Raw genomic sequence first — 27,365 nt, 5'->3', positions numbered from 1 at the left:
GAAAACAATTCTTAAAAGTTAAGAGAGGATATTACTGATAAAGATGAATTTCTGTTTACCAAGTACCAGGTCTGCATAACTAAACTTTGAATTTTCTCAGATAAATCAGTGCACTGGGACAAGTCATCGGATTAGGATATCCCCCACCACTTCCACCTCTCAAAACACTCCCCTTCAGACCTGAAACCCCTGAAAACAAGAGGCGTCTAGCAGCCCTGTGGGTGGAAAACCTACCCTTTGTAAGCCGTAAGCCGACTGCTGGACAACAACCTGAGAGCTTGGAGACCAGCGTGGCCCTCACACTAGGATGCTGTCATTTTACTTCCAGGGAAGAAAAACAAAGGGATTTTTACGCCTGCTATACTCACCCCGATGCCCACCTCCCCTCTATCCCAGCTCCTCCCATTCCCACCGCCCATCTTAAGAAAACTACAAGGAGGTCAGTTTGATTGAAGTCAGATCCATAAACTGAAAGTCAAGTCAAAAACAGGGTTAAGCCAATATATAAGTCCCATAGTAGACTTTTCTATTTAAGAAACAAATATAATCATCCACACCAGAAAAGAGTTACTCTAAATCAAGGGGTCTTTGCTTGTTCTCATAAATGGTATATAAAAGTTTCTGGATATCAACAATTAATCCATTTTGTCTAATTTTACTACTTTCCTACTAATAGTTATCCTACAGAATTCCTATAGATTTTAATTCAAGATAAGCTTGCAACCTAATCAGGCAGGTTTAGTTTTTAAGTTACTAAAGAATATCTTGTTAAAAATCACTCCCCTGGAAGGCTGTTTCATAATACTGCCATAGAGTGGCACAGAGTTTGAGAACAGAGAAACTGAAATTAGTACAAAAAGAACTTTCTATGTGAAGGTTTCCACTGATGATTTAAAGTGATAAATGGACAATTTTCTATATTAATATATATTTATTTATATATTTGAAAATGCAACTCACATCAAAAGAGTACATTTACATCTTAAAATTTTGGTTAGGACACTTTTTGGGGTAATGAAAATGTTCTCTATTTTAATCTGGAATGGTAGTTACATGGGTGTATACACTTAAGAAAAACCCATCAAACTCCACCCTTAAGGTCTGTGCATTTCACGGTGTTTAAATTTTACCTCAATAAAAAAATTAAATTACTAAAAAGGTTAATGAAATGAAAGAAAACTACAGTAACTAACAGCACAGAAAATGGCAAAATGATGATGGAATACCTGAATGATTCAAGTTTTGGGAACACTGGTCTATGGAAAGGTGAAGAAAAGTAAAATCCAAAAGGAAATTAAATGAGTTGTGAAACGTGACTGTGACTCTTCCCAAGGGGTTCCTCTACTTACTATTCTTTCCTGAGGTATCTCTCTGCCTGGTGCTAGAAGCCAGCCGTAGAGATCTATTATAATATTTATCTTTGTGGAAAGATGCATATAAAGCTAAGTGAATCAAGTGAGCTGCAGTACATGAATTCTATGTTAATAAGCAAGCTTATTAATTAGCACAAATATTCAGACATCTACTCATAAAATGTAAGCGACTTCTGCAATTGGGCTAATGAAATTTTCCTGATTATGAAGAATTCTTGCAATAATTTGGGGGAAAATTTTTTTTATCAGAAAATATAATAGCTTGAATTCCTTATACATAAATGTATAAATCAAGAAAAGTGGTCATTAATTTTGCCTTTCAAGAGGTATAAGTTAAACTCTTGGCATTAATAAAAATAATGTGTTAGAAAAAAAGATATGCATACATACATACTTTCTATATATAAGCTAAAAAAGTTTAGAGGGGGCTTCCTGGTGGCAGAGTGGTTAAGAATCCACCTGCCAACGCAGGGGACAAGGGTTCGATCCCTGGTCCGGGAAGATCCCACATGCCATGGAGCAACTAAGCCTGTGCACCACAACTACTGAGCCTGGACTCAAGGGCCCACGTGCTGCAACTACTAAACCTGCGTGCTGCAACTACTGAAGCCTGCACAGCTGGAACCCAAGCTCTGCAATAAGAAGCCACTGTAATGAGAAGCCCACACACCGCAACAAAGAGTAGCCTCCACTCGCCACAACTAGAGAAAGCCCACACACAGCAACGAAGACCCAATGCAACCAAAAATAAATAAATAAATAAATGATTTTCTTTTTCATTAGAAAAAATAAAAAAGAGATCCTTTTCCAATTAGTAACAAATAATGTGGGAAGGCCTTAGTTAGAAATATGTAAAATTCTACATTGAAAAAAACTAAAGAAAAAATGATAAAGAGACATATTTCTACGTGTGTGCATTCACTTTATAAACATGTAATTTCTCTCCAAATGAATACATAGATTTTCTACAATACCAATCATCACCTCAACAGAATTTTTCTTGGGAGACTTAACTAAATATTTCTAAAGTTCATCTGTATGTTGTTAAAACTATTTAAATTGTGCCTTTATTGAGGTTTCCATGGGAAAGGAAATGTAGGGTAGGGTAAACAGTTTAGGACTGGCTACTTTGAATAATTCTGGAAGGCTTTGGTCTAGAGGGGTGGTCTCCATTGGCTGGAACCTGGGCCTGGGATAATTTAGGGCAGGGGCAATACTGGCTTGGTATTTGAGAATTTGATAAGAAGGTAGTTGAGTGATGTGGGTTTGGAATTAGTTGGTACATATGAAAGATGTACCCTGTGCCATCTAGAAGATCTGGCTAGTCTTGGGAGGGACAGTCTCTCCCCAAACAGAAAGGGTTTTTAAAATGTCAATTCATCATAATATACATACATACATACATACAATCTGAAAAACTAAACAGGCAAGAACTATGAAAACAATTTTTGAAAAAGTAGGGTAATGAAGGATCACCAAGCCACACATTAAAGAAAAGATAAACAATAATTACAGCAATTTAGAATTCTTTTAAGACTAGATACGTGATATAGAAACAGATATTTTGACATGTTAAATGCCGTATGTTATATTATGAAGAAGGTATACTATATACTATAAAGAAGATAACAAAAGAAAAACAGTAAAGTAAAGAAGGGAAAGATTATTTATTAGTCAATAAATGGTATTCGGATAACTGGTTTTAGTGTAGGGGAGGAAAAATGTCTATTTCCTCTATCCTTCTAAGCTCTCAGTTGGGGCCCCTGTAACAAAAGATAGATTAAAAAGAGAAAAGCATACAAATTTATCTAAGGTAAGTTTTATGTGACAGGGGAGCCTTCATAAGGAAATGAAGATCCAAAGAAGCAGTTCAACCTATAAATCAATCAATCAAAGTAAAAAAAGCTCATGGAAGAAATGGGCAAGGATATGCACAGGCAGTTTTCAGAAGAAATATGTCCAATAAATATATGAAAAATGCTCAACCTCACTAAAATAAAAGAATAAATAACAGCAGATTGAAATAACAATGGCATATTTTTCTCCTTTCAAATATTGGCAAATACGTAAAAATTGGTGATATCTAAAGCTGGCAAGGGAGTGGGAAAAGCATTGATAGTGGTGGACACAAGGAGAGAAACTACTATTCGAGAATACTGTCACTTAAGGAGACTGTCAAGGCTCAACCTATCCCAATCACAATTTTGACAGTAACTAGAGTTAAACATATCTCCACACACAATGTATAGAATGACATGTTAAATTTTAAAAATTCTTTTAAAATGCTATTAACTTTATAAATTTTCATTAAAAAGATTCATACAAATGTCTGATATTGTTCTCTACTTAACTTTAAGGTAAAGTCCATATTAAGCTGTGAATTTTAATTATTTGAATTTTCTATGAAGATTGCATACATTATAATAACATGACATATTAAAAATATTTTAGTATATGAGAGTATGTACAAATAAAAGCAATTGTTTATTTGTTAACGTACAATTTTCTATTATTCTAATATTTGATAATTCTATAACATTGATATAAGTAACTATAAATATTAAATTTTTAGTGTCAACTAACATTTAGAAGAAAAATTTGATTATATGTCATTTTCATTTAAAATATTAATTTAATTTTCTTTTAAAAATAGTGTTAATCAGATTGAATTTGAAGTCTGTATATTTGATTTAATAAAACATGATCTTACCCCTTTCTTGGCCACCACAGCAACTTTGCCATCTGCTTTGGATTTGTCTGTAAGATAATAAGGTATGGCTGCTTCAAAAAAGTGAACTACACTCCTATTCAAATAAATGCAACATTACACAGTTAGAATTTTCTACTTTCTCATACCATGATATGTGTTTTCAGTGGTTCTTTTGATCAAAATGCTAACAAACTCAGCTCCCAGAGTTGAGTAAAACAAAGTAATCCAGAAGTAATAACATCAGGGATTGGTATACTTATTTGACAAACCTCCTCCCTTAAATCTGATGGCTGGTTGGATGTCCACCAGCTAGCATCTAGTGTATCTCATTTCTAGACAGCTTATGGTCAGCTTATGTGCTCTAGAGTATGTAGGATCTGGAATTAAATCCCAGCTACCTCTACGTGTACATCTATTGGGCTGGCCAAAAAGTTTGGAAAAACTCTAACGAACTTTTCGGCCAACCCCATACTACCAGCCAGACATGTAATAAAGACTTTATAGAGACAATATCTTATTTAATCGTCATGATAGTTTTAAAAGGGGCGTACTCCATCTGCACTTCACAGCATGAGGTCATGCAGTGGGGGCAGATCCATTTGACTACAAATCCCTAAGCTTTATGCCTGCTGCCTCCATCTGGGGTCCCTGAGCTGCCAACAGTGCATCAGAGAAAGACTCAGCAATAATGAAGAGTCTAATCAAATAGAGAACAGATGACCTTTGAACAACATGTGGATTTGAAGTGCAGACCCCTTGCACAGTGAAAAATCCACGTATAATTTTTGACTACCCTAAAACTTAACAACTAATAGCCTACTGTTGACTGGAAGCCTTAGTGATAACATAAACAGTCGAGTAACACATATTTTATATGTTATATGTATTATACACTGTATTCTTACAATAAAGTAAGCCAGAGAAAAGAAAATGTTATTAAGCAAATAGTAAGAGAAAAAACATTTACAGTACTGTACTGTATATATCAGTGCTGTAACTTATCTGTTTACAAGATGAATCATCTGCCTGTCAGTACCTACAGCAATAATGTCTTCTATGATACAAAACACTGTAGATGTCATATGTATTACTAACACTAGACATCAAAAATTAAAAGATAATGTGAAAATGAAATTCATGTTTAACAAAGAAACAGCAACATGACTGCTTTATGGTTGCCTAGTGTAATTGATATGATTGTTTCACAGTAGCCTTTCCTATACACTAATGAATGAATGATTATCACATTTTTATGGCATAGAGTAAGTAGTACAGTCATACTCATAAGATAGGATGGGAAACACTGTTACATTTTGTTTAAAAACCCTTACCTGTGATGATAGGTTGATATGCAGTATCTCCAATTATGAGAGAGAGGAAGAGAGACATGCTGTATGGTAATATAATTCTTTGAAAGCAAAGTTATAAGACAGTAAGAAAACTAACATGTTATTACTTTTACGTTAAACATCACTCACCTTATGCCTATATAAGGTTAGGCTATCCACCTCAAAACACACCTTGCACACAATGTTCTACATGATGAATACTTGGGCGTTGATGATGATGAGGACACAAAAAGTCTCATACAGTACTTGCCATACAGGTATTCGATTTTCACATGAAGATACTCTCATAATACACAACAGGTAAGTTTATTGACTGTATGGCAAGATGATTATTTACTATTCATTGAGTAGAAGTAGATCATCATAAAGGTCTTCATCCTCATCAACTTCATGCTGACTAGGCCGAGGAGGAGGAAGAGGAGGAGGGGTTGGACTTGCTGTCTCAGGGGTGGCAGAGGCAGACAAAGTGGAGGAGGTGGAAGGGGAGACAGGAGAGGCAGGCATATTTGGTGTAGCTTTACAGAAGTACATCTTAATTTCTGTCTGACTTTTTTGCTTTTTCATTTCTCCAAAAATGTTTCTATATGGTACCAACCCTTCTTCCACCGTTTGCTTTAGTTCCAGTGCCTGTATCGTAGAAGGGTTCCTGTTGTTTTGCTTTAGCCCATATCATAGAAGAGTCCATGTCGTAAAAAGTCAAAACCCATCTTGAATATTCGGAAACCTTCTGCCAGCTTGTCTGATGTCAATTTGTTTTCTGGCACTGCTTCTTCTACATCCTCTTCCTCATCTAGCCCTGGTTCAGAAGCACTCATCTGTTAATTCCTCTGGAGTGGTGTCTCTTAGCTCTTGAATTTCTCCAAGATCCATATCTTGAAACTCTTCGCCACCCACCCTTTTTGCCTTATCCACCATCTCTTTCATGATTTCCTTGACTGGCTCCATCGTAAATCCTGTGAAGTCATGCACAACATCTGGTCACAGTCTTCTCCAGCAGGGATTTATTGTTTCAGGCTTGATGGCTTTCACGACTTTTTCTATAACAACAATGGCATCTTCAATGGTATAATCCTTCCAGACTTTCACAACGTTCTAGCAGGATTCTCTTCCACAGCGTTGATAATCCTTTCCATAGAGCACTGTGAGTAATGAGCCTTACAAGGTCCTTATGACCCTGTGAATTAGAGACGTTGTGTTTGGGGGGCAAGTAGGCCACTTTGACGCCTTCAGTGTTGAACTCATGGGGTTTTGGGTGGCCAGGGGCATTGTCTAATATCAGAAGAACTTTAAAAGGCAGTCCCTTCCTGGCAAAGTACTTCCTGACTTCAGGGACAAAGCACAGATGAAACCAATCCAGAAAAAGGCTTCTTGTCATCCAGGCCTTCTTCTTGTAGTACAACCAAAAGACTGGCAGCTGCTGTTTATCTTTTCCCTTCAAGTCTTATGGGTTCGCAGCTTTATGGGTAAGGGCAGTCCTGATCATAAACCCAACTGCATTTGCACAAAATCATACAGTTAGCCTATTCTTTCCTGCTTTAAATCCTGATACTCGCTTCTTTTGCTTACTAACAAATATCCTTTGTGGCATTTTTTTCCAGAATGCACTTTCGTTTGCATTAAAAATCTGTTCAGGCAGACATCCTTCCTCCTCAGTGATTTAATGGTGTCTGGGAACTTGTCTCTTGCCTCTTGGTCAGCAGAAGCTGCTTCTCCTGTTATCTTGACATTTAAGCCAAACCTCTTTCTAAAATTATCCAACCATCCTTTGCAGGCATTAAATTCTCCAACTTTAGATCCTTCACCTTCCATTTGCTTTAAGTTGGCAAATAATGACCTCACTTTTTCTTGAATCATATTAGAGTCTAAGGTATGTCCTTCTGATAGCAAACCTGCACCCACATTAAGGCCACATCTTCAAGATAAAAAGGTACTGCACAAAAAGTGCAAGGTTTTTCACATGCTGGTGTAACCACAGTGACAGCTTCACAAATTTCCTTTCCTTCTCTTTTTTATTTTTAAACAATGGTTGGATTCATCCATCTTGAAATGGTGGCAACTTCAGCTGCAGACCTCAATCTATGCTACATACCAAGCATGACTTATTTCTTGGGAGCACTTCCAACATCACGAGTGGCACTTTGTGGGTCCCATGGTGTTATTCAGGGTTTATGGTATTGCAGTAAATATTATGGAAAATATTGGGCTGGCCAAAAAATTCGTTCAGTTAGTGAATACATTGTTCAATAAAATTCTTGGTAAAAATGAAAAACGCGTCTTTTATTTTTACTTAAAACCGAATGAACTTTTTGGCCAATCAAATACATGAGAACCACGAGAAAGAACTTTCTACTGTGATATGCAACTTAGTGGAAAGACGAAGTGCTCATGTAGAGGTGACTGGTGTCACAGCGTTTTAAGCAGATGTGCACTACATTTGGGCTTACTGCTACAGCAGCAGGAGATGGCTAGGAAAGTATTACCGTAGTACAGTATGTATCACAGTTATCTTTATGCAATCATGGTTTAATACTGCATCTTTATGCTTGTTTACATTTCTCTCGACTATGAATGGTTCCACATACAATCTGTGTTTGCACACATTTTGATAAATTTTAACTTTTTATAATAGATTTGTGCATATTTCATGGTAGTAAATGATAAAATAGACTAGTATCTACATATATTTTAATCATTCATGACATACCTTTTTCTTAATTTTTTCAATATTTCTAAGCTATGCAGTTCATCTGTGAATTTTTTCAAGTTGTCACAAATCTCCCCAAAACTTTCCATATATTTATTAAGTGAATTCGTTGAAATCTGCATGTAAGTGGACTCACGCAGTTCCAACCCACATTGTTCAAGGGTCAACTGTAGAGAAAATTACTTCAAGATATCATTTTGATATGAGCAAAAGTATATATGTGTGTGTATTAGTAAAAATCATTGGCACAACTGTTGGATTTTTAAAAAATGTTCAATCTGGAATTCCATAATTGAATAATTATATGTAAATATTTATTCATAGATATGTTTTAGAAACCTTAATATTGTGGTAATGAAAAATGGAAAGAGCTATGGACATTAATTGTAAAGTTTTAGGGTTACATTTAACATTAAAGAAAAATGTATAGAAATTTATCAATATAGAATTTTAATTCACAATGAACATGTAAAACAAACAAAAAGGATAAATACCCATGAATATAAGAGAAAATAAATGCTTGCTATCTAAAAGCAAATTTTCTAGTAAAAAAACTATTTGCATAAAACATAGAAATCTGGAGGAGCAGGTTATTATATTTATACCTACAACTGGCTGGCCACATGTAAACTGCCCTTTTTCCTGTGCTCAGCTGTGAGCTTGAAATAATCCCTTCTTCTGGAGTACACTTTTTCCCTACTGATGAACGTACAAGACAATCTACCAACACAGATGATTCTTCAACTAGGAGAAATTCCCACCTCTTTTGCAAATCCATAGTCACCTTAGTCTATAGAACTTTCTAACTTGTACTGCTATTATGGTTACTTCTATATATGTGTAAGCACTCTGCAAGGCTAAGATGTGCCTCAAGGCAGGGACCATTTTTCATATGTACAGGTGCTCAATTTTTTTTATAGTTAATTAAATATATATGTATTTTATTCAAAATATTATATGGATCTGAAATATACATTGTACCTGAACAAATCAGTATAATGTATTAATTGAAATACATAGTATATTTACATGGCATAAGTTACTATACTAGACAGTGTAAAATATAAAACACTGTATGTTCTCAGACCTTCAGTTTCTTTACTGATAACCCAGGAGTAATATATTGGTATACTGTGAGATTTAAATAATATAATCTACATAAATAAAGCTCCTAAAACAATGTCTGGTGGATTTTAGATAATCAGAAATGTTCTCTTCCATTTTAGCTAATTGGTATGTGTGTTAGAGAAAGAGAGAGACCTCCTTGTAGTACTAGGGAAAATAGTTCATTGATGATATATTTCACTATTGTCTCTTTTTAAGTGATTCCATCATTATTCCATTTAAATAATTATTTGTCTTTCAAACATAGTTGGAAATAATTGATGAGTAATGATAAAATAGCAAAATGTTTCAAAAGAGAGGAAAAAATAAGATCGTGGCCCAGCGAAACCTGATAGCAGTTACAAGATAGAATAAGTTTTGTTGTATCTAAAAATTTTTTTCCTCCCTGTTCTTTTGAAGACCTCTGATAACAATAAAAATCACAATGAAATATTAATCTGTACAAATGGCTAAAACTGCACAAAAAGAAACACAGAAACTAAAATTGGATCCAAAGGACCCTGATCATATATTGAGAGTTAATGATAACAGAATAGAAATTTATGTTTCTCCTCACAACGTAAGTCATTCTTATGTAAAATTTCCAGTAGGGAGATGAATTGGGAACAGAAATATCCAAACTGTTGTTCAAGGAACATTTTATGCTCAAAAGTTGCAGAATCATCTTCCAATGCAAGTGAACCACTCTAATTTCAAATGCCAAAGGGAAATTCTAATGTAATACTTAAAAACAAAACAATCACTAGCAGTTTCTCTGATAGTAACAGTAGGTCCATGTTCAACTTCAGCAGCATTAACTACTTTCTAAGAGCTGCATTCTCCCTAGTGAGAAAGGTTTAATTTCCTCCCTTCAGAAATCTCTGCATGTAAGGACCCTCACATACAGAGTGAAAAGCAGTTAACCGGAAATGTAGATTTGGATAATTAAAAGGGCCTCTTCTGAGCTACATCCAAATCATATTTTTAAAGTATAAAAGAGAAGCTGCAGGTAGAAAATGAAAATGTTCCAAATGAGTAGCGATGGTTATGCCTCATGACCCATAACAGATGTTAAAATTTTTATTTACAACCATATTAGAGAGAGGTACAAATATTAATATAAATCAATGGCTTCTCTTCTTTAAATAATTTTTCTAAAGCTTGTCCATTCATGGCCTCAGAAAAACTGTCAGTATGTTCTTTAAACATGACAGCTGAGAGCATTTTCTTAAAAACAAAAAGGACAGTCCAGTTTTCTGTCTGTCAGTAAAGAGCTTGGAAGTCACCACTCCGTCCTAACAACAAGTAAAAGGATGAACAGACTGAAAATCAATAACTCTTCTTAGATCCCTCAGGGACAGTGAGTGTCCCTCAGGACAAACCACTGCCCCCAAATTTGGAGAGACAAATTGCTTACCGGCAAATTAAAAGAACCACAATTTACTGGAGTTGAAACCTTGCCAAGAGCCAATGCCTGGGAAGGAAATAGGAACTGAAATCCAGGAAGTGCTGGAGGCTCAGTGTGAACAAGCCTGAGAGAGAAAAACCCCAGAGGGATCCAGTCCTGGGGGAGGGAGATGTACTTTGGTGAATTTACCTCCAGGAGCTCCATCAAGTTCTCACAGGGCCAACTGGGAAAATAATTCCCTGTGCTTCAGGCAGTGGGAGGAAAAAAGTAAGGGTTCTGAAATATGCCAGAGCTTTCAATTCTTCTAACAAGGCCTGTCCTCAAGAGAAACTATTTTACCAGAACCTAACCTACTGGGGTTTTTTCAGAGCCTAACCAGCGTGGAAGAAGGGAAATGCCCAAATCCAGCCTGTTGTAGTCTTCCATGTGGGGGAAGGGAATTCCAACTCCAGCCCCCTTTAGCCATCATGGACCACCTAAGCGGTAAAAAAAAAATGAGAAGCACTCATTAAACTCAAAGCCCAGGACTGAGACCTAATCACAGGACTCCAAAATGCCTCCCCTACCCCACACACCTTACCACTGCACTAGTAAAGGCCTCTTTAACACAGTTCTTTTTACCTGGTACATCATATTCACCTTTCCACAAAAAATTACAAGGCATACTAAAAGGGAAATCACAGTTTGAAGTGACAGAGCAAGTGCTGGAAGCAGACCCAGATATGGCATAGATGTTGGAATTATCAGACTGTGAATTTAAAGCAACTACAGTTAATATACCAAGGGCTCTAACGTTAAAAGTAGACAACTTGCAAGAACAGGTGTGCAATGTAAGCAGAGATAGAGAAGTTCTAAGAAATAATAAAAAAGAAATACTAGAGATCAAAACACTGTAACAGAAATGAAGAATGCCTTTGATGGGCTCATCAGTAGACTGGACACAGCTGAGAAAAGACTCTCTGACCTTGAGGATACATCAATAGAAACTTCTAAAACTTATAAAGAAAAAAGACTGAAAAAAAAACTGAACAGAATACCCAAGATATATGGGACAACTACAAAAGTGTAACACGTGTGTAATGGGAATACCAGAAGGAAAAGAGAGAGAGAAAGGGACAGAAGAAATATTTTAATTAATAATGACTGACAATTTCCCCAAATTAATGTCAGACACCAAACCATAGCCCCAGGAAGCTCAGAGAACACCAAGCAGGACAAATGCCAATAAAAACTACACTTAGGCATGTCCTACTTAAACTGCAGAAGAATCAAAAATAAAGAAAATTCTTGAAAGAAGCCCGAGAGGGGAAATTCTTATCTTTGGTCCTTACCTATAAAGGAGGGAAGATAAGAATTTCATCCAGTTCCTCTCAGAAACCGTGCAAGCGAGAGGAGAGTGGAGTGAAATATTTAAAGTGTTGAGAGAAGAAACCCACGAAATTAGAACTCTGTACCCTGTAAAATTATTCTTCAAAAGTAAAGGAATATACAAACTGTGAGACAAAGAAAAATTGGGGGAATTTATTGCTAGTAAGTCCTGCCTTACAAGAAATGTTAAAAGAGAGATAGAGGGACTTCCCTGGTGGTGCAGTGGTTAAGAATCTGCCTGCCAATGCAGGGGACACGGGTTTGAGCCCTGGTCTGGGAAGATCTCACATGCTGCAGAGCAACTAAGCCCGTCCACCACAACTACTGAGCCTGCACTCTAGAGCCTGTGTGCCTAGAGCCTGTGCTCTGCAACAAGAGAAGTCACTGCAATGAGAAGCCCATGCACCACAACGAAGAGTAGCTACCGCTCACCGCAACTAGAGAAAGCCCACGAGCAGAAATGAAGACCCAACACAGCCAAAAATAAATAAATAAAAATAAATAAATCTATTAAAAAATTATAAAAGAGATAGAAAATGGTATAAACCAGAAATTTGGATCTACATAAAGGAAAAGCAGCAGAGAATGACTAAGTAAAAGTAAAAACTTTTATTTTTCTCATTCTTAATGTATCTAACAGAAAATACTTTGTTCAAAATGATAGCAACAATATATTCAATAATATATATATTGTGTGTGTGTGTGTGCATGTGTATGTATGAAATGAATGACAACAATGATACAACGGACAGAAGAGGAATCAGGAAATTTTTGTTAATATAAGGTACATTCATTACTCATGAAGTTATAAAGTGTTATTTGAAAGTGGACTTGGATAACTGTAAATGAATATTGCAAACTGTAGGAAAACCACTAGAAATATTAAAAAGAAAGAATAATTGATATGCTAAGAAAGGAGAGAAAACAGAATTATATGAAGTGCTCAATTAACACTACAAAAGGCAGAACAGACTATAAACTACTTCATTTAACAACAGCAGATACACATTCTTCTCAAGCTTGCTTGGAACATTCACCATGAGAGACTACATTCTGGGCCGTAAAACATACCTTAAAAAGTTAAAGAAATAGATATCATATAGGGTTAGCCAAAAAGTTCGCTCGGGTTTTTCCGTAAGATGTTTGGGAAAAACCTGAACGAACTTTTTGACCAATTCAATCCAATAATCTGCTCTCATATCACAACGGAATAAAAGTAGAAATCAAAAACAGAAGGATAACTGGAAGATCCCAAAATACTTGGAGCTTTAACAACACATTTCTAAATAACATATGGGTCAAAAAAAATCTCACAAGAAATTTTAAAATATTTTGAATGAGATGAAAAAATAAATATGGCTTATCAAAATTTGTGAGATACAGTGAAAGCAGTGTTTAGAGGGGAATTTATAGCATTAAATGCATATATTATGAAAGACCAGAGATCTAAAACCAGTATGCCAACCTTCTACCTTAGGAAGCTAGAAAAAGAAGAGCCAGTTAAATCTAAAGTAAACATGAGAAAAGAAATAATGGTACAGAAATAAAAATTAGAGGAGAAACAAATGAAATTGGAAACAGGAAATCAATAGAGAATATTAATAAAACCAAAAGCTGTTTCTTTGAAAAATCAATAAAATCAGTAAGCCTCTAGCCAGGCTAACTAAGAAAAGAAAAGAGAAAACAGAAATACTAGTGTCAAAAAATGAAAGAGAGGGCATCACTACAGATCCCATGGACTTTAAAAGGATAATAAATAAATGTTATGAATAACTCCATGCCCACAAATTTGATAACCTAGATGAAATGGACAAATTCCTTGAAAAACACAATCTGCCAAAAGTCACACAGGAGAAATAGACAATCTGAAGAGCCTGTATCTGTTTAAAAATTGAATCAATATAATAAACTTCCAAAACAGAAAGCATCAAGCCCAGGTGAGTTCTCTGGTGAATTCTACCAAACATTTAAGGAAGAAACTATACTCATTCTCTATAAACTCTTTCAGAAGATAGAAGCCAACAGAATACTTCCTAATTCATTCAATGAAGCCAGTATTACCTGAAATACCCAAACCAAATAAAGATATTACATGAAAACCACAGAGCAATCAATATTTCTCATGAACATAGATGCAAAAATCCTCAACAAAATATTAGCAAACCAAATCCACCAATGTATAAAAAAGAATTACACACCACAATCAAGTAAGATTTATTCCAGGTATTCAAGGCTGGTTCAACATTCAAAATCAATTAATGTAATCCATTACATCAATAGGCTAAAGAAGAAAAGTCACATGATCATATCAATAGAAGCAGATAAAGCACTTGACAAAATCCAACACCCATTCATGATAAAAACTCACAGCAAACTAGGAATAGAGGGAAACTTCCTCAATTTGAGGAGAATCTACAAAAAATCTACAGCTAACATCATCCTTAATGGTGAGAAATGCAAAGCTTTCCCACTAAGATCAGGAGCAAGTCAAAGACATTCCCTCCTCACCACTCCTTTCAATATTGTACTGGAACTCCTAACTAATGCAAGAGGACAATAAAAGAAATAAAAGATACAAATTGAGAAGAAATAAATAAAACTATCTTTGTTTGCACATAACATGGTCATCTAAGTAGAAAATCCAAAAGAATCAAGGAAAATACTCCTGGAAGAAATAAGTGATTAGAGCAAAGTTGCAGGATACAAGGTTAATATTAACACAAGAATCAATTGTTTTCCTATTTACCAGCAATGAACAAGTGGAATTTGAAATTGAAAACACATTACCATTTATATAGACACCCCCCAAAATGAAATACTTAGCCATAAATCTAAAATATGGATAAGATTTATACTAGGGAAGCTATAAAACTCTGATGAAAAATGAAAGAAGATCTAAATAAATGGAGAGATATTCCATGTTCATGGACAGGAAAACTCAATATTGTCAAGATCTCTGTTCTTCCAAACTTGATCTATAGATTCAATGCAATCTCAATCAAAATCTCAACAAGTTATTTTGCAGATATCAAGCTGATTCTAAAGTTTTTATGGAGAGACAAAGACCCAGAAAAGCTAACACAATATTAAAGAAGGGCAAAGTTGAAGAACTGATCCTACCTGACTTCAAGACTTACTAAAAAGCTACAATGATCAACAGTATAATATTGGGAAAATAATAAAAATAGATCAATGGAACAGAATACAGAGCCCAGAAACAGACCCAACAAATATAGGCAACTGATCTTTGACAAAGGAGCAAAGACAATATAATGGAGAAAAGCTAATGTTTTCAACAAATGCTGTCGGAACAACTAAATATCCACATGGCGTGCACACACACACATACACACACAAAAGAATCTAGACACAGACCTTACACCTTTCACAAAAATTAACTCAAAATAGACCACACATCTAAATGTAAAATGCAAAACTATAAAACTCCCAGAGAGTAACATAGGAGAAAATCTAGATGATTTTGGACATGCTGATAACTTTTTTTTTAATGGTACAGAGAGGGGTAGATTTTATTTATTAATGTAGTGATTAAAAACATTTAAGAAGAGGAGCAACAAAGCAAAAACTCAGAAAAAAAATATACTCAAGGCACTTATAAGGAAATGAATGCCATTCCCAGACCACATGCTTCTAAAACAACAAGTATTCACAGTTCCAAATAATCTCAGCCCTTGATATTCAGATAGTCCAGAAGTGCAGATACGCCCCAAATCTCAGCTTAGGAGAAGGATTTCCAAACACTCAGTTCATCATGATTTACATTCAGAGGAGGAGTTGCTGCAAAGGAAGAGCAGTCCACAGAAACCTTCTGCATCTTTAGCTGAGGCACAAAGAACAGAAAAAGACAGGAAGACACTTTCTATCCATTTCTCCTTTCCCACACCTTTGCTTTACAGTCAGGAAAAACCCTCAACACAAGTACCCAGATTCCCAGACTGATAACTTTTTAGATATAATACCAAAGGCAAGATGCATGAAAGAAATAACTGATAAGCTGGATTTCATTAAAATTAAAAACTTCTATTCTACAAAGAACACTCTTAAGAGAATAAGACAATCCACAGAGTGAGAGAAAATATTTACAAAATACGTATCTGATAAAGGACTGCTATTCAAAATATACAAAGAACCTTAAAACTCAACAATAAGAAAATGAACAACTGGATTACAAAATGAGCAATAAACAGACAACTTACAAAAGAAGATTCAAAGATGGCAAATAAGTATATGAAAGGATATTCATCATCATATGTCATTAGAGAACTGCAATTAAAACAATAAGATACCTCTACACACCTATTAGAATGACCCACACCAAGGATGTGTAGCAACAGGAATTCTCATTTATTGCTGGTGGGAATGCAAAATGGTACAGCCACTTTGGAAGATACTTTGACAGTTTCTTACAACACTAAACATATTCTTACTATGTAATCCAGCAACTGCACTCCCTAGTATTTGCTCATTTACTCAAGTGAGCTGAAAACTTATGCCCACACAAAATCCTGCACACGGATGTTTACAGAAGCTTAATTAATAATCGCCAAAACATGGAAGCAACCAGGATATCCTTCAGTGGGTGAATGGATAAATGAACTGTGGTACATACAAACAATGGAATATAATTCAGTGCTTAAAAAAGAGCTATAAAGACATGGGGAAACATAAATGCATATTACTAAGTGAAAGAAGCCAATTTGAAAAGCTACATACCATATGATTCCAGCTATATCACATTCCAGAAAAGGCAAAACTATGGTGACAGTAAAAAGAACAGTAGAGGAGTCAAGAAGGTAGAATAGGAGGACATGGAATTCATTGCTCCTCACAAGTACATCAAGAATACACCTACAAATGGAACAATTCTCACAGAGCACCTGCTGAACATGAGCAGAAAACTTCAGACACCTAAAAGGACAAGAAAAATCCCCTCAACAACTGGGTAGGATGAAAGAAAGAAGAAAAAAAGAAAAGAGGAATCAAAAAAGGGACCAGCAGCCCTGGCGGAAAGATGAAGGTGAGGGGAGGTTTCCACACTCAGAAAAACTCCCTCATGGTGGGGAAATCAGCTGGGACAGAAAAGGAACTTCGGGGATCAAAGGAGAATGCAGTGGATGGTTTGTGGAAGACAGGACAAAGTAAGAACTGCATGCATGATCTACACCACAGCTCTGCGCATTCCAGTCTGAGTCATGAGTGGCCAGTTGCAAAGGGGGGCTGGGTCCTGGAAAGTGGGATTTGGAGTGTGGACCCAGGGAGGGGACAGCTGTTAGCTGTGAAAAGATAGCCAGAAGGGACAGGAGTAAGGAGATCCACAACCAGGAAAGTCTGTGGAAAAAGCCTGGGACACCACGGAAGCAAGGCGTATTGTTGAGTAGTGCGCAAGGGGCAGAGCCGCCATTACAACCCCTTTCCCCACCCACTGGCTTCTTCAGCCTCCGGGGACACTGGGAGGGGCTCCCATCTAAGTGGGCCTGCCTACCCCTCAGGCCAGGGTCTCCTTCGCCTGTGTAGGTTCTGGGGGCCTGAGCGCTGCCCATCCCAAAGCCTCCTTGGGAATCAGCCCTGGGCACCCATGCCTGGGACAACAGTCTGCCGATGCTGGCGGGGGCTGAGTGCTAAAGTGAGGGGTTGGCAGAACGGATATGGGGAGAGGAGCACTGTTGGCTGTGCAGATACAGCAGAGAGGACAGGAGTGAGGGGATGCATGGTCAGGAATGCCCCTAGAAGTGTGGCCTGCCTGGAAAGCGAGGCGCCATAGTTGAGAGGCACATGGGGGGTAGGGCCACCACCGCGCCCACACATCAGTGCCTGCCTCCGTGGGCACTGGGAGGGAGTCCCACCAGAACGAGTGCACCACAGTCTGTTGCAACTGCCTGCTGGTCCATGCCACTGCAGGCAACTCACGCACAACCCAATTGTAGCTGCCGTACCCCTCCCCAGCCTGAGTGAGTAAGTGTGCCCCAAGCAGCTGCTGCTTTTGCTCCCTCTTGCCTGGACAAGGAACAGATGCCTGAGGGTGGCCCACACGCAGAGGTGGGGCCAGAACCAAAGCTGAGCCCCAGGGGTAGTGTGACTAAGGAAGAGGAATGAAAATCTGTGCAGCTACACAAGCTGTGGATTAAACCCCTGATAACGGCTTGGTAAATCCTGTGTCTGTGGAATACCTGAATAGATGAGTGTTCCCACAATTGAGACCAATCTAGCCTTTGCAGCAGTGGACTTTGGGGGCAAGTACACGTGGGAGTTGAGCCAGGTCAGAGTCTGAGCTGGCCCCACAGTGCCCAAAGCAGGTCCAGACCTACCTAGAAGTACTGGAAGGCCTCCTGGGGAGGTGGGGGATGGCTCTGGCTCACGGTGGGAGCAAGGACACTGACAGAGGAGGCCCCAGGAAAATATTATTATTCCTGTTATTCTTTTCTTCTTTGTTTCGTTTTGTTCAGTTGTTGGTATTGTTGCTTTTCTTTTTCTTTTTCTAATATATATATTTTTTACTTTTCTATTTCTACTTCACTTTTTTGCTGTTTTGTGGGTTTTCTTTATTTTTGATTGTTTTTATGCTTTCTGTTTTTGTTTCATTTTTATTTTTTGTTAGTTTAGTCCTTATTGACTGTTCTCATTTTTGAATTCTTTTGTTTGTTTTGTTTTATTTATTTATTTATTCTGTGTGTGTTGCCACTGTTTGTTTGCTGCTGTTTTTGGTATTTGTCTTGGGTTTTGTTTGTCTGTTTGCTTTCTTTTTCTTTTATTTTCTCTCAGGCTGCAATTTGCAGCTTGCGGGCTCTTGGTTCCCTGGCCAGGGGTTGGGCCTGGGCCTTTTGGTGGGGCGGGGGGTGACAAGTCCAGGACGCTGGACCACCAGAGAATTCCCGGGCCCAGGGAAGATTAATCGGCATGTGCACTACTGGAGGTATCCATATCAACACCAAGAGCTGGCCCCACACAACTGCCTGCAGGATCCAGTGCTGGACACCTCACAACAAACAACCAGCAAAACAGGAACACAGCCCCACCCATCAGCAGACAGGCTGCCTAAAGTTGTAGTATGCTCACAAACACCCCAAACATACCCTGCCCGTCAGAGGGAAAAGATTCAGCTTCACCCACCAGAGTGCAGGCACCAGTCCCTTCCACCAGGAAGCCTACGCGAGCCCCCAGACCAACCTCACTCATCAGGGGGTAGACAGCAGACACAAAAGGAACCACAACCTTGCAGCCTGCAGAAAGGAGACCATAAACACAGTAGGTTAGACAAAATAAGATGACAGAGAAATGTGTTGCAGATGAAGGAGCAAAGTAAAATCCCACAAGATCGAATAAATGAAGAGGAAATAGGCAATCTACCTGTAAAAGAATTCAGGGTAATGAAAGTAAAGATGATCCAAGATCTTGGAAACAGAATGGAGGCATGGAACCAGAAAATGTAAGAAATGTTTAACAAGGACTTAGAAGAACTAAAGAACAAACAATCAGTGATATACAATACAATAACTGAAATGAAAAATACAACAGAAGGAATCAAGAGCAGAATAACTGAGGCAGAAGAATGGATAAGTGAGCTGGAAGATAGAATGGTGGAAATAACTGCCGAGGAGCAGAATAAAGAAAAAAGAATGAAAAGAAATGAGGACAGTCTCAGAGACCTCTGGGACAACATTAAACACACCAACATTGGAATTATAGGGGTCCAGAAGAAGAGAAAGGGAAAGGGCCTGGGAAAATATTTCAAGAGATTATAGTTGAAAACTTCCCTAACATGGGAAAGGAAATAGTCAATCAAATCCAGGAGGTGCAGACAGCCCTATACAGGATAAACCCAAGTAGAAACATGCCGAGACATATATTAATCAAACTAACAAAAATTAAATACACAGAAAAAATTACTAAAAGCAGCAAGGGAAAATCAACAAATAACCAACAAGGGGATCCCCATAAGGTTATCAGCTTGATTTTTCAGCAGAAACTCTGCAGGCCAGAAAGGAATGGCAGGAGGACATATTTAAAGTGATGAAAGGGAAAAACCTACAACCAAGGTTACTCTACCCAGCAAGGATCTCATTCAGATTTGACAGAGAAATCAAAAGCTTTACAGACAAGCAAAAACTAAAAGAATTCAGCACCACCAAACCAGCTTTACAAAAAATGCTAAAGGAACTTCTCTAGCCGGGAAACAGAAGAGAAGAAAAAGACCTACAAGAACAAACCCAAAATAATTAAGAAAATGATAACAGGAACATACATATTGATAATAACCTTAAATGTAAATGGATTAAATGCTCCAACCAAAAGACACAGACTAGCTCAATGGATACAAAAACAAGACCAATATATATATGCTGTCTACAAGAGACCCACTTCAGACCTAGGGACACATACAGACTGAAAGTGAGGGGATGGAAAAAGATATTCCATGCAAATGGGAATCAAAAGAAAGCTGGAATAGCAATACTCATATCAGACAAAATAGACTTTAAAATAAAGACTATTACAAGAGACAACGATCATATGACTATTACAATCATAACAATCAAGGGATCAATCCAAGAAGAAGATATCACAACTGTAAACATTTATGCACCTTAACATAGGAGCACTTGAATACATAAGACAAATGCAAACAGCCTTAAAAGAGGAAATCAACAGTAACACAATAAGAGTCGGGGACTTTAACACCCCACTTACACCAATGGACAGGTCATCCAGGCAGAAAATAAATAAGGTAACACAAGCTGTAAATGACACAATAGAACAAATAGGCTTAATTGATATTTATAGGACATTCCACCAGAAAGCAGAAGAATACACTTTCTTCTCAAGTGCTTATGGAACATTCTCCAGGATAGATGGATATCTTGGGTCACAAATCAAGCCTCGGTGAGTTTTAGAAAATTGAAATTGTATCAAGCATCTTTTCCAACCATAACGTCATGAGATTAGAAATAAATTACAGGAAAAAAACTGTGAAAAATATAAAAACATGGAGGCTAAACAATACACTACTAAATAACCAAGAGATCACTGAAGAAATCAAAGAGGAAATAAAAAAATACCTAGAAACAAATGACAATGAAAACACAATGACCCAAAACCTTTGGGATGCAGCAAAAGCAGTTTTAAGAAGGAAGTGTATAGCAATACATTCCTACCTCAAAAAATAAGAAAAATTTCAAATAAACAACCTAACCTTACACCTAAAGCAACTAAACAAAGAAGATCAAACAAAACCCAAAGGGAGTAGAAAGAAAGAAATCATAAAGGTCAGAGCAGAAATAAATGAAATAGAAATGAAGAAAATAATAGCAAAGATCAATAAAACTAAAAGGTGGTTCTCTGAGAAGATAAACAAAATTGATAAACCTTTAGCAGACTCATCAAGAAAAAAGAGAGAGGACTCAAATCAATAAAATTAGAAATGAAAAAGAAGTTACAACTGACATCACAGAAATACAAAGGATCATAAGAGACTACTACAAGCAATCATATGCCAATAAAATGGACAACCTGTAAGAAATGGACAAATTCTTAGAAAAGTACAAACTTCAAGGCTGAAACAGGAAGAAATAGAAAATACGAACTGACCAATCAGAAGTAATGAAATTGAAACTGTGATTAAAATCTTCCAGTGAATAAAAGTCCAGGACCAGATGGCTTCCCAGGTGAATTCTATCAAACATTTAGAGAAGAGCTAACACCTATCCTTCTCAAACTCTTCCAAAAATTTACAGAGGATGGAACATTCCCAAACTCATTCTACGAGGCCACCATCACCCTGATACCAAAACCAGACAAAGACACTACAAAAAAAGACAACAACAAGCCAATATCACTGATGAACAAATCCTCAACAAAATACTAGCAAACAGAATCCAACAACACATTAAAAGGATCATACACCATGATCAAGTAGGATTTATCCCAGCGATGCAAGGATTCTTCAATATATGCATATCAATCAATCTGATACTCCATATTAACAAACTGAAGAATAAACATATATGATCATCTCAATAGATAATCCAACACACATTTATGATAAAAACTCTCCAGAAAGTGGGCATAAAGGGAACCTAGCTCAACATAATAAAGGCCATATATGACAAACCCACAGCAAACACTATTCTCAATGGTGAAAAGCTGAAAGTATTTCCTCTAAGATCAGGAACAAGACAAGGGTGTCCACTCTCGCCATTATTATTCAACATAGTTTTGGAAGTCCAAGCCACAGCAATCAGGAAAGAAAAAGAAATAAAAGGAATCCAAATTGGAAAAGAAGAAGTACAACTGTCACTGTTTGCAGATGACATGATACTATACACAGAAAATCCTAAAGATACCACCAGAAAAGTACTAGAGCTAATCAATGAATTTAGTAAAGTCGCAGGATACAAAATTAATACACATAAATTTCTTACATTCTTATACACTAACAGCAAAAGATCAGAAAGAGAAATTAAGGAAACAATCCTATTTACCACTGCACCAAAAAGAATAAAATAACTAGGAATAAACCTAGCTAAGGAAGCAAAAACCTGTATGCAGAAAACTACAAGAAACTGATGAAAGAATTCAAAGGCAACACAAACAGATGGAGAGCTATACCATGTTCTTGAATTAGAAGAATCAATATTGTGAAAATGACTATACTTCCCAAAGCAATCTCAAAATTCAATGCAATCCCTACCAAATTACCCATGGCATTTTTCACAGAACTAGAACAGAAAATTTTAAGATTTGTATGGAAACACAAAAGACCCCGAACAGCCAAAGCAATCTTGAGAGTGAAAAACGGAGCAGGAGGAATCAGGCTCCCTGACTTTAGACTATACTACAAAGCTACAGTAATCAAGACAGTATGGTACTGGCACAAAAACAGAAGATCAATGGAACAGGATAGAAAGCCCAGAGATAAACCCATGCACCTATGGTCACCTAAGGTATGACAAAGGAGGCAAGAACAGAGAAAAGACAGCCTCTTCAATAAGTGATGATGGGAAAACTGGACAGCTACATGTACAAGAATGAAATTAGAACACTCCCTAACACCACACACAAAAATAAACTCAAAATGGATTAAAGACCTAAATATAAGGCCAGACACTATAAAACTCTTAGAGGAAAATGTAGACAGAACATTCTTTGACATAAATTGCAGCAAGATCTTCTTTGAAACACCTCCTAGATTAATGACAATAAAAAATGAAAATAAAAACAAAAATAAACAAATGGGACCTAATGAAACTTAAAACTTTTGTGCAGCAAAGGAAACCATGAACAAGACAAAAAGACAACCCTCAGAATGGGAGAAAGTATTTGCAAATGAAGCAACTGACAAAGGATTAATCTCTAAAGTATACAAGCAGCACATAGAGCTCAATATCAAAAAAACAACCCAATCCAAAAATGGGCAGAAGACCTAAATAGACATTTCTCCAAAGAAGACATACAGATGGCCAAGAAGCACATGAAAAGAGGCACAGCATCACTAAATAAGAGAAATGCAATCAAAACTACAATGAGGTATCGTCTCGCACCGGTCAGAATGGCCAGCATCAAAAAATCTACAAACAGTAAATGCTGGAGAGGGTGTGGAGAAAATGGAACCCTCTTGCACTGTTGGTGGGAATGTAATACAGCCACTACGGTGAACAGTATGGAAGTTCCTTAAAAAACTAAAAATGGAGCTACCATATGATCCATCAATCCCACCACTGGGCATATACCCAGAGAAAACCATAATTCAAAAAGACACATGCACCCCAATGTTCACTGCAGCACTATCTACCATAGTCAGGACATGGAAGCAACCTAAATGCTCATCAACAGAGGAATGGATAAAGAAGATGTGGTACATATATAAAATAGAATATTACTCAGCCATAAAAAGGAATGAAATTGGGTCATTTGTAGAGATGTGGATAGATCTAGAGAGCATCATACAGAGTGAAGTCAGAAAGAGAAAAACAAATATCGTGTATTAGCACATATATGTGGCATCTAGAAAAAAGGTATAGATGATCTTATTTGCAAAGCAGAAATAGAGATACAGAAGTAGAGAACAAATGTATGGATACTGAGGGGGAAAGGGTGGTGTGTGGGGGAGGAATGGGTAGATTGCGACTGATCTTATACACTACTGACACCATGTATAAAATAGACAACAAATGAGAACGTAATGTATAGCACAGGGAACTCTACTTTATGCTCTGTGGTGACCTAAATGGGAAGGAAATCCAAAAAAGAAGGGATACATGTATACGCATAGCTGATTCATTTTGCTGTACAGTAGAAACTAACACAACATTGTAAAGCAACTATACTCCAATAAAAATAAATTTGAAAAAAAAAAAAAAAGGACAGTAGTTGCCAATCAGAGGGGTAGGGATTGGGCTGGGAGAGGAATGAATAGGTGGAACACAGGGGATTTTTAGAACAATGAAACAATTCTGTATGATACTAAAGTGGTAGATACATGTCACTGTATATATTTGTCAAAACCCATAGAATGTCCAACACCAAGAGTGAACCCTAATGTAAACTATGGACTTTGGGTTATAATGATGTGTCAGTGTTGGTCTATAGGTTGTAACAAATGAACCACTGTGGTGCAGGATATTGACAGTGAGTGATGCTGTGCGTGTGTAGGGCAGGGGGTATATGGGAACTCTGTACTTTCTGCTTAATTTCATTATGAACCTAAAAGTGCTCTAAAAAATTAGTATATTTAAAAATAAATAATTCTGAGAAACAAGGGTAGAGATAAGGACATCTACTCTAAAATGTAGAATATATAAAAAATATTCATTCTACAAATAATACAAAATCCTAATGCTGAGTTATAAAGAAACTATATGAGTAACACCCTATTCATTTAAAAAATACAATTGAAAATAAAAAATAATGAATTTCCTATATAAGAAGAAGTTTTCTAGACCCAACAGAAGAATCACTGATTTGGAGTAATAGTTAATACAACAAAAACACGGTAACCAAATCATGTGTATAGGACATGGAATTTTGTTATACTATGACTGGGTCTATATTTATGTATCATTGACTGACCCTGTAGATTTCAACAATGAAACAATTGCATCAAACATAATAGTGGGCCAATTTCTGCAGGGTAGGAAGAATTTAGGCCAAAAAAATTAGTAGTAATTATTTCTAGGTTGAAAGAATGAATTTTGGGGGTAAAGAAATCCTCAGAGTTGCTGGAATGAAATAAGTGGTTTGCCTCTAAGCAACTAACCTTTTGTAAAATATCTGAATAATGGTTAATTACCTCTCAAAACTACTTTGAATACAGTAAGAAGCTGAATACGTCCTAGAATCCACCCTGGAAGCTAAGCAGGCACAGGGCTAAACTGCTTATTTTGGAGACAGTGAAGAGTGAGTATGCAATGAGTGAGCCCATGATGGCAAAGACTGAGCTCCTGGAAGTCTGTTCGTGCCTGTCAATTTGGGCTACTTCAGGCACAAAATGACAGTCTTTAGGCATATGGCTCTCTATAATCAGGCCGAATTACACAAATTCTGCATGCAAAAATCATCAGACTTTCAGCTAGAAAATGGTCTGTTCCTGCAAAACCGATCAGATATAACCCGGCTCAAGAGTCTCTGGACAAGTAAGAATGCCAAAGGACCCAGACATAAACGCCCTGGCACACACAACAACGGCAACGGCATAGTTCCATAACTTAGTGAGAAAGCAGGATATTGCTAGTGTAAAATGGTTGTAATGTAACTTTTAAAGGTAACAGATTATATTACTTCAAAATATTAATGTTTAAAAAAACTAAATATTTCAAAGTTTATTCTGGTTACACAAGAGAAATGTACAGCCCATGCAAAGTGTAAAATTGTATTTGTGACAGTAAAGTGAGTTCAACCTTTATGGCTAAATAAACAGAGACATTATATTTTCAGCACAAAGAATAAAATCACATTTGTGGTAATAAATGTCTTTTGACCAGAGTAGTTTGCTTGTCATTCTTTTTCCACTCTTTTCAAACCTATTTATATGCTTTAAAATCTAAACTTAGGTGGCTAGATTAACACTTAAACTTTTTTTCAAGTAAAATGTTTTTACATATAAGTTTTTAAAATATAAATATTAAACTTTTCCACAGGATAAAAAATATCACTCTTACTTTAAAATTCAGTTAGCACCAAAGACCAGATCCTCCCATAGAATAATCTGTTTTAGAACTTTAGGTGGATAAAATGAGAAGGGGCCTTGTAAGATAAAAAAAATTCTTATGATCACTAAGCAGAAAATTTTTTAAATATATTTGTTTATTGAAAAATCATTTCCATGCAACTATTACATTCTTTTTAGAGTTAAAAATGTGTTCTACCTGCTATATGCCTTATGATCAATTCATTAAAAAAGCTATCCATAAACCATAATATTTATGATTCAAGAGAACTTTCCTTGAAAACGACTTGAAATATTATATTTTTTCACCTAATTGAAAACGTTGAAGATTATTTTTCTATCTCTGCCTTGAATTTATTTAAAAATAAAACATTTTGAAAAATACTTTGTTCTGAAATAATATAGCACATCCAAGTAAAAGTTTCACTCCAGGAATATATTTTAAAGCCATGGCTTCTAATTTTGAAATACATGCTTTGAAATACACAAGAGGACCTATGTAGAAACGCTAAGAACAAAGATGACAGAGCGCTAATTAAAACACCTACATTTAAATAGACTGCATGTTTAGTCTTGGAAAATAGTTTCAGAGGGCAAAAATGCATACTATTAACCAATATAAGAATGATTTTTCATTGGACAAAGATATACTATTTTCCTATGAAAAGGAGAGAGAAATTTTTTAATGTGCAAATATATTTTGGAAAGCATGCACCTGAATAAATCCTTATTTTGAGGTGGTAAAGAATAAAAAATCACATGTACCCTGTTTCGATAGGCAGCACCTTTCCAGTCTTTGCTCGTGAGAGTATCCATAGAGGAGGTATGCTTCTTGTAGTGCACTTTTATACCACTTCTTTTTATTCGTACATTTTCCTGGCTAAAGAAAGAGAGAAAAATAATAAGATTCATGTTTAAGCATATAATTTTGTTTTAACATCGACTTGATTTAGCTGTTGAGCTGGAACTAAATCTAAGCATTGTACAATATATTCCTTAGATTTTGTTATCTAATTATTATTTTATTAGTATTTTAGAATATAGCAAAGTTGTGGAAATTTTGCATGTTAATAACCAAAAGGGTCAGAGTCTTAATTCACTAAAATAATATTTTAATATGATTTATCTCATATTTAGAAAGTTACAAAAACTTAAGACCACCAGTGTAACAAA

At 36.4% G+C, this 27,365-nt stretch overlaps 1 protein-coding gene across 3 annotated transcripts in view; it reads right to left on the bottom strand.

Annotated features, from left to right (window-relative positions):
- The window catches only part of ZCWPW2 (zinc finger CW-type and PWWP domain containing 2), a 137,394-nt gene that overhangs the window by 26,178 nt on the left and 83,851 nt on the right, over window positions 1-27,365 (bottom strand). For all 3 annotated transcript variants that reach the window (XM_029242495.1, XM_029242496.1, XM_029242497.1), the window contains exons 4-5: window positions 26,958-27,072; window positions 4,084-4,130 (exon numbers count right to left, since the gene is read on the bottom strand). In XM_029242495.1, the coding sequence (XP_029098328.1) occupies window positions 4,084-4,130; window positions 26,958-27,072 (162 nt within the window). The remainder of the gene's footprint in view (window positions 1-4,083; window positions 4,131-26,957; window positions 27,073-27,365) is intronic.

Source organism: Monodon monoceros, unplaced genomic scaffold, assembly GCF_005190385.1.
Source record: "Monodon monoceros isolate NGI ecotype Baffin Bay Population unplaced genomic scaffold, NGI_Narwhal_1 Super_Scaffold_3, whole genome shotgun sequence".
Taxonomy (NCBI): Eukaryota; Metazoa; Chordata; class Mammalia; order Artiodactyla; family Monodontidae; genus Monodon; species Monodon monoceros.
Note: the sequence above shows the minus strand (reverse complement) of the source record. Positions and strands in the feature narration are given on the sequence as shown.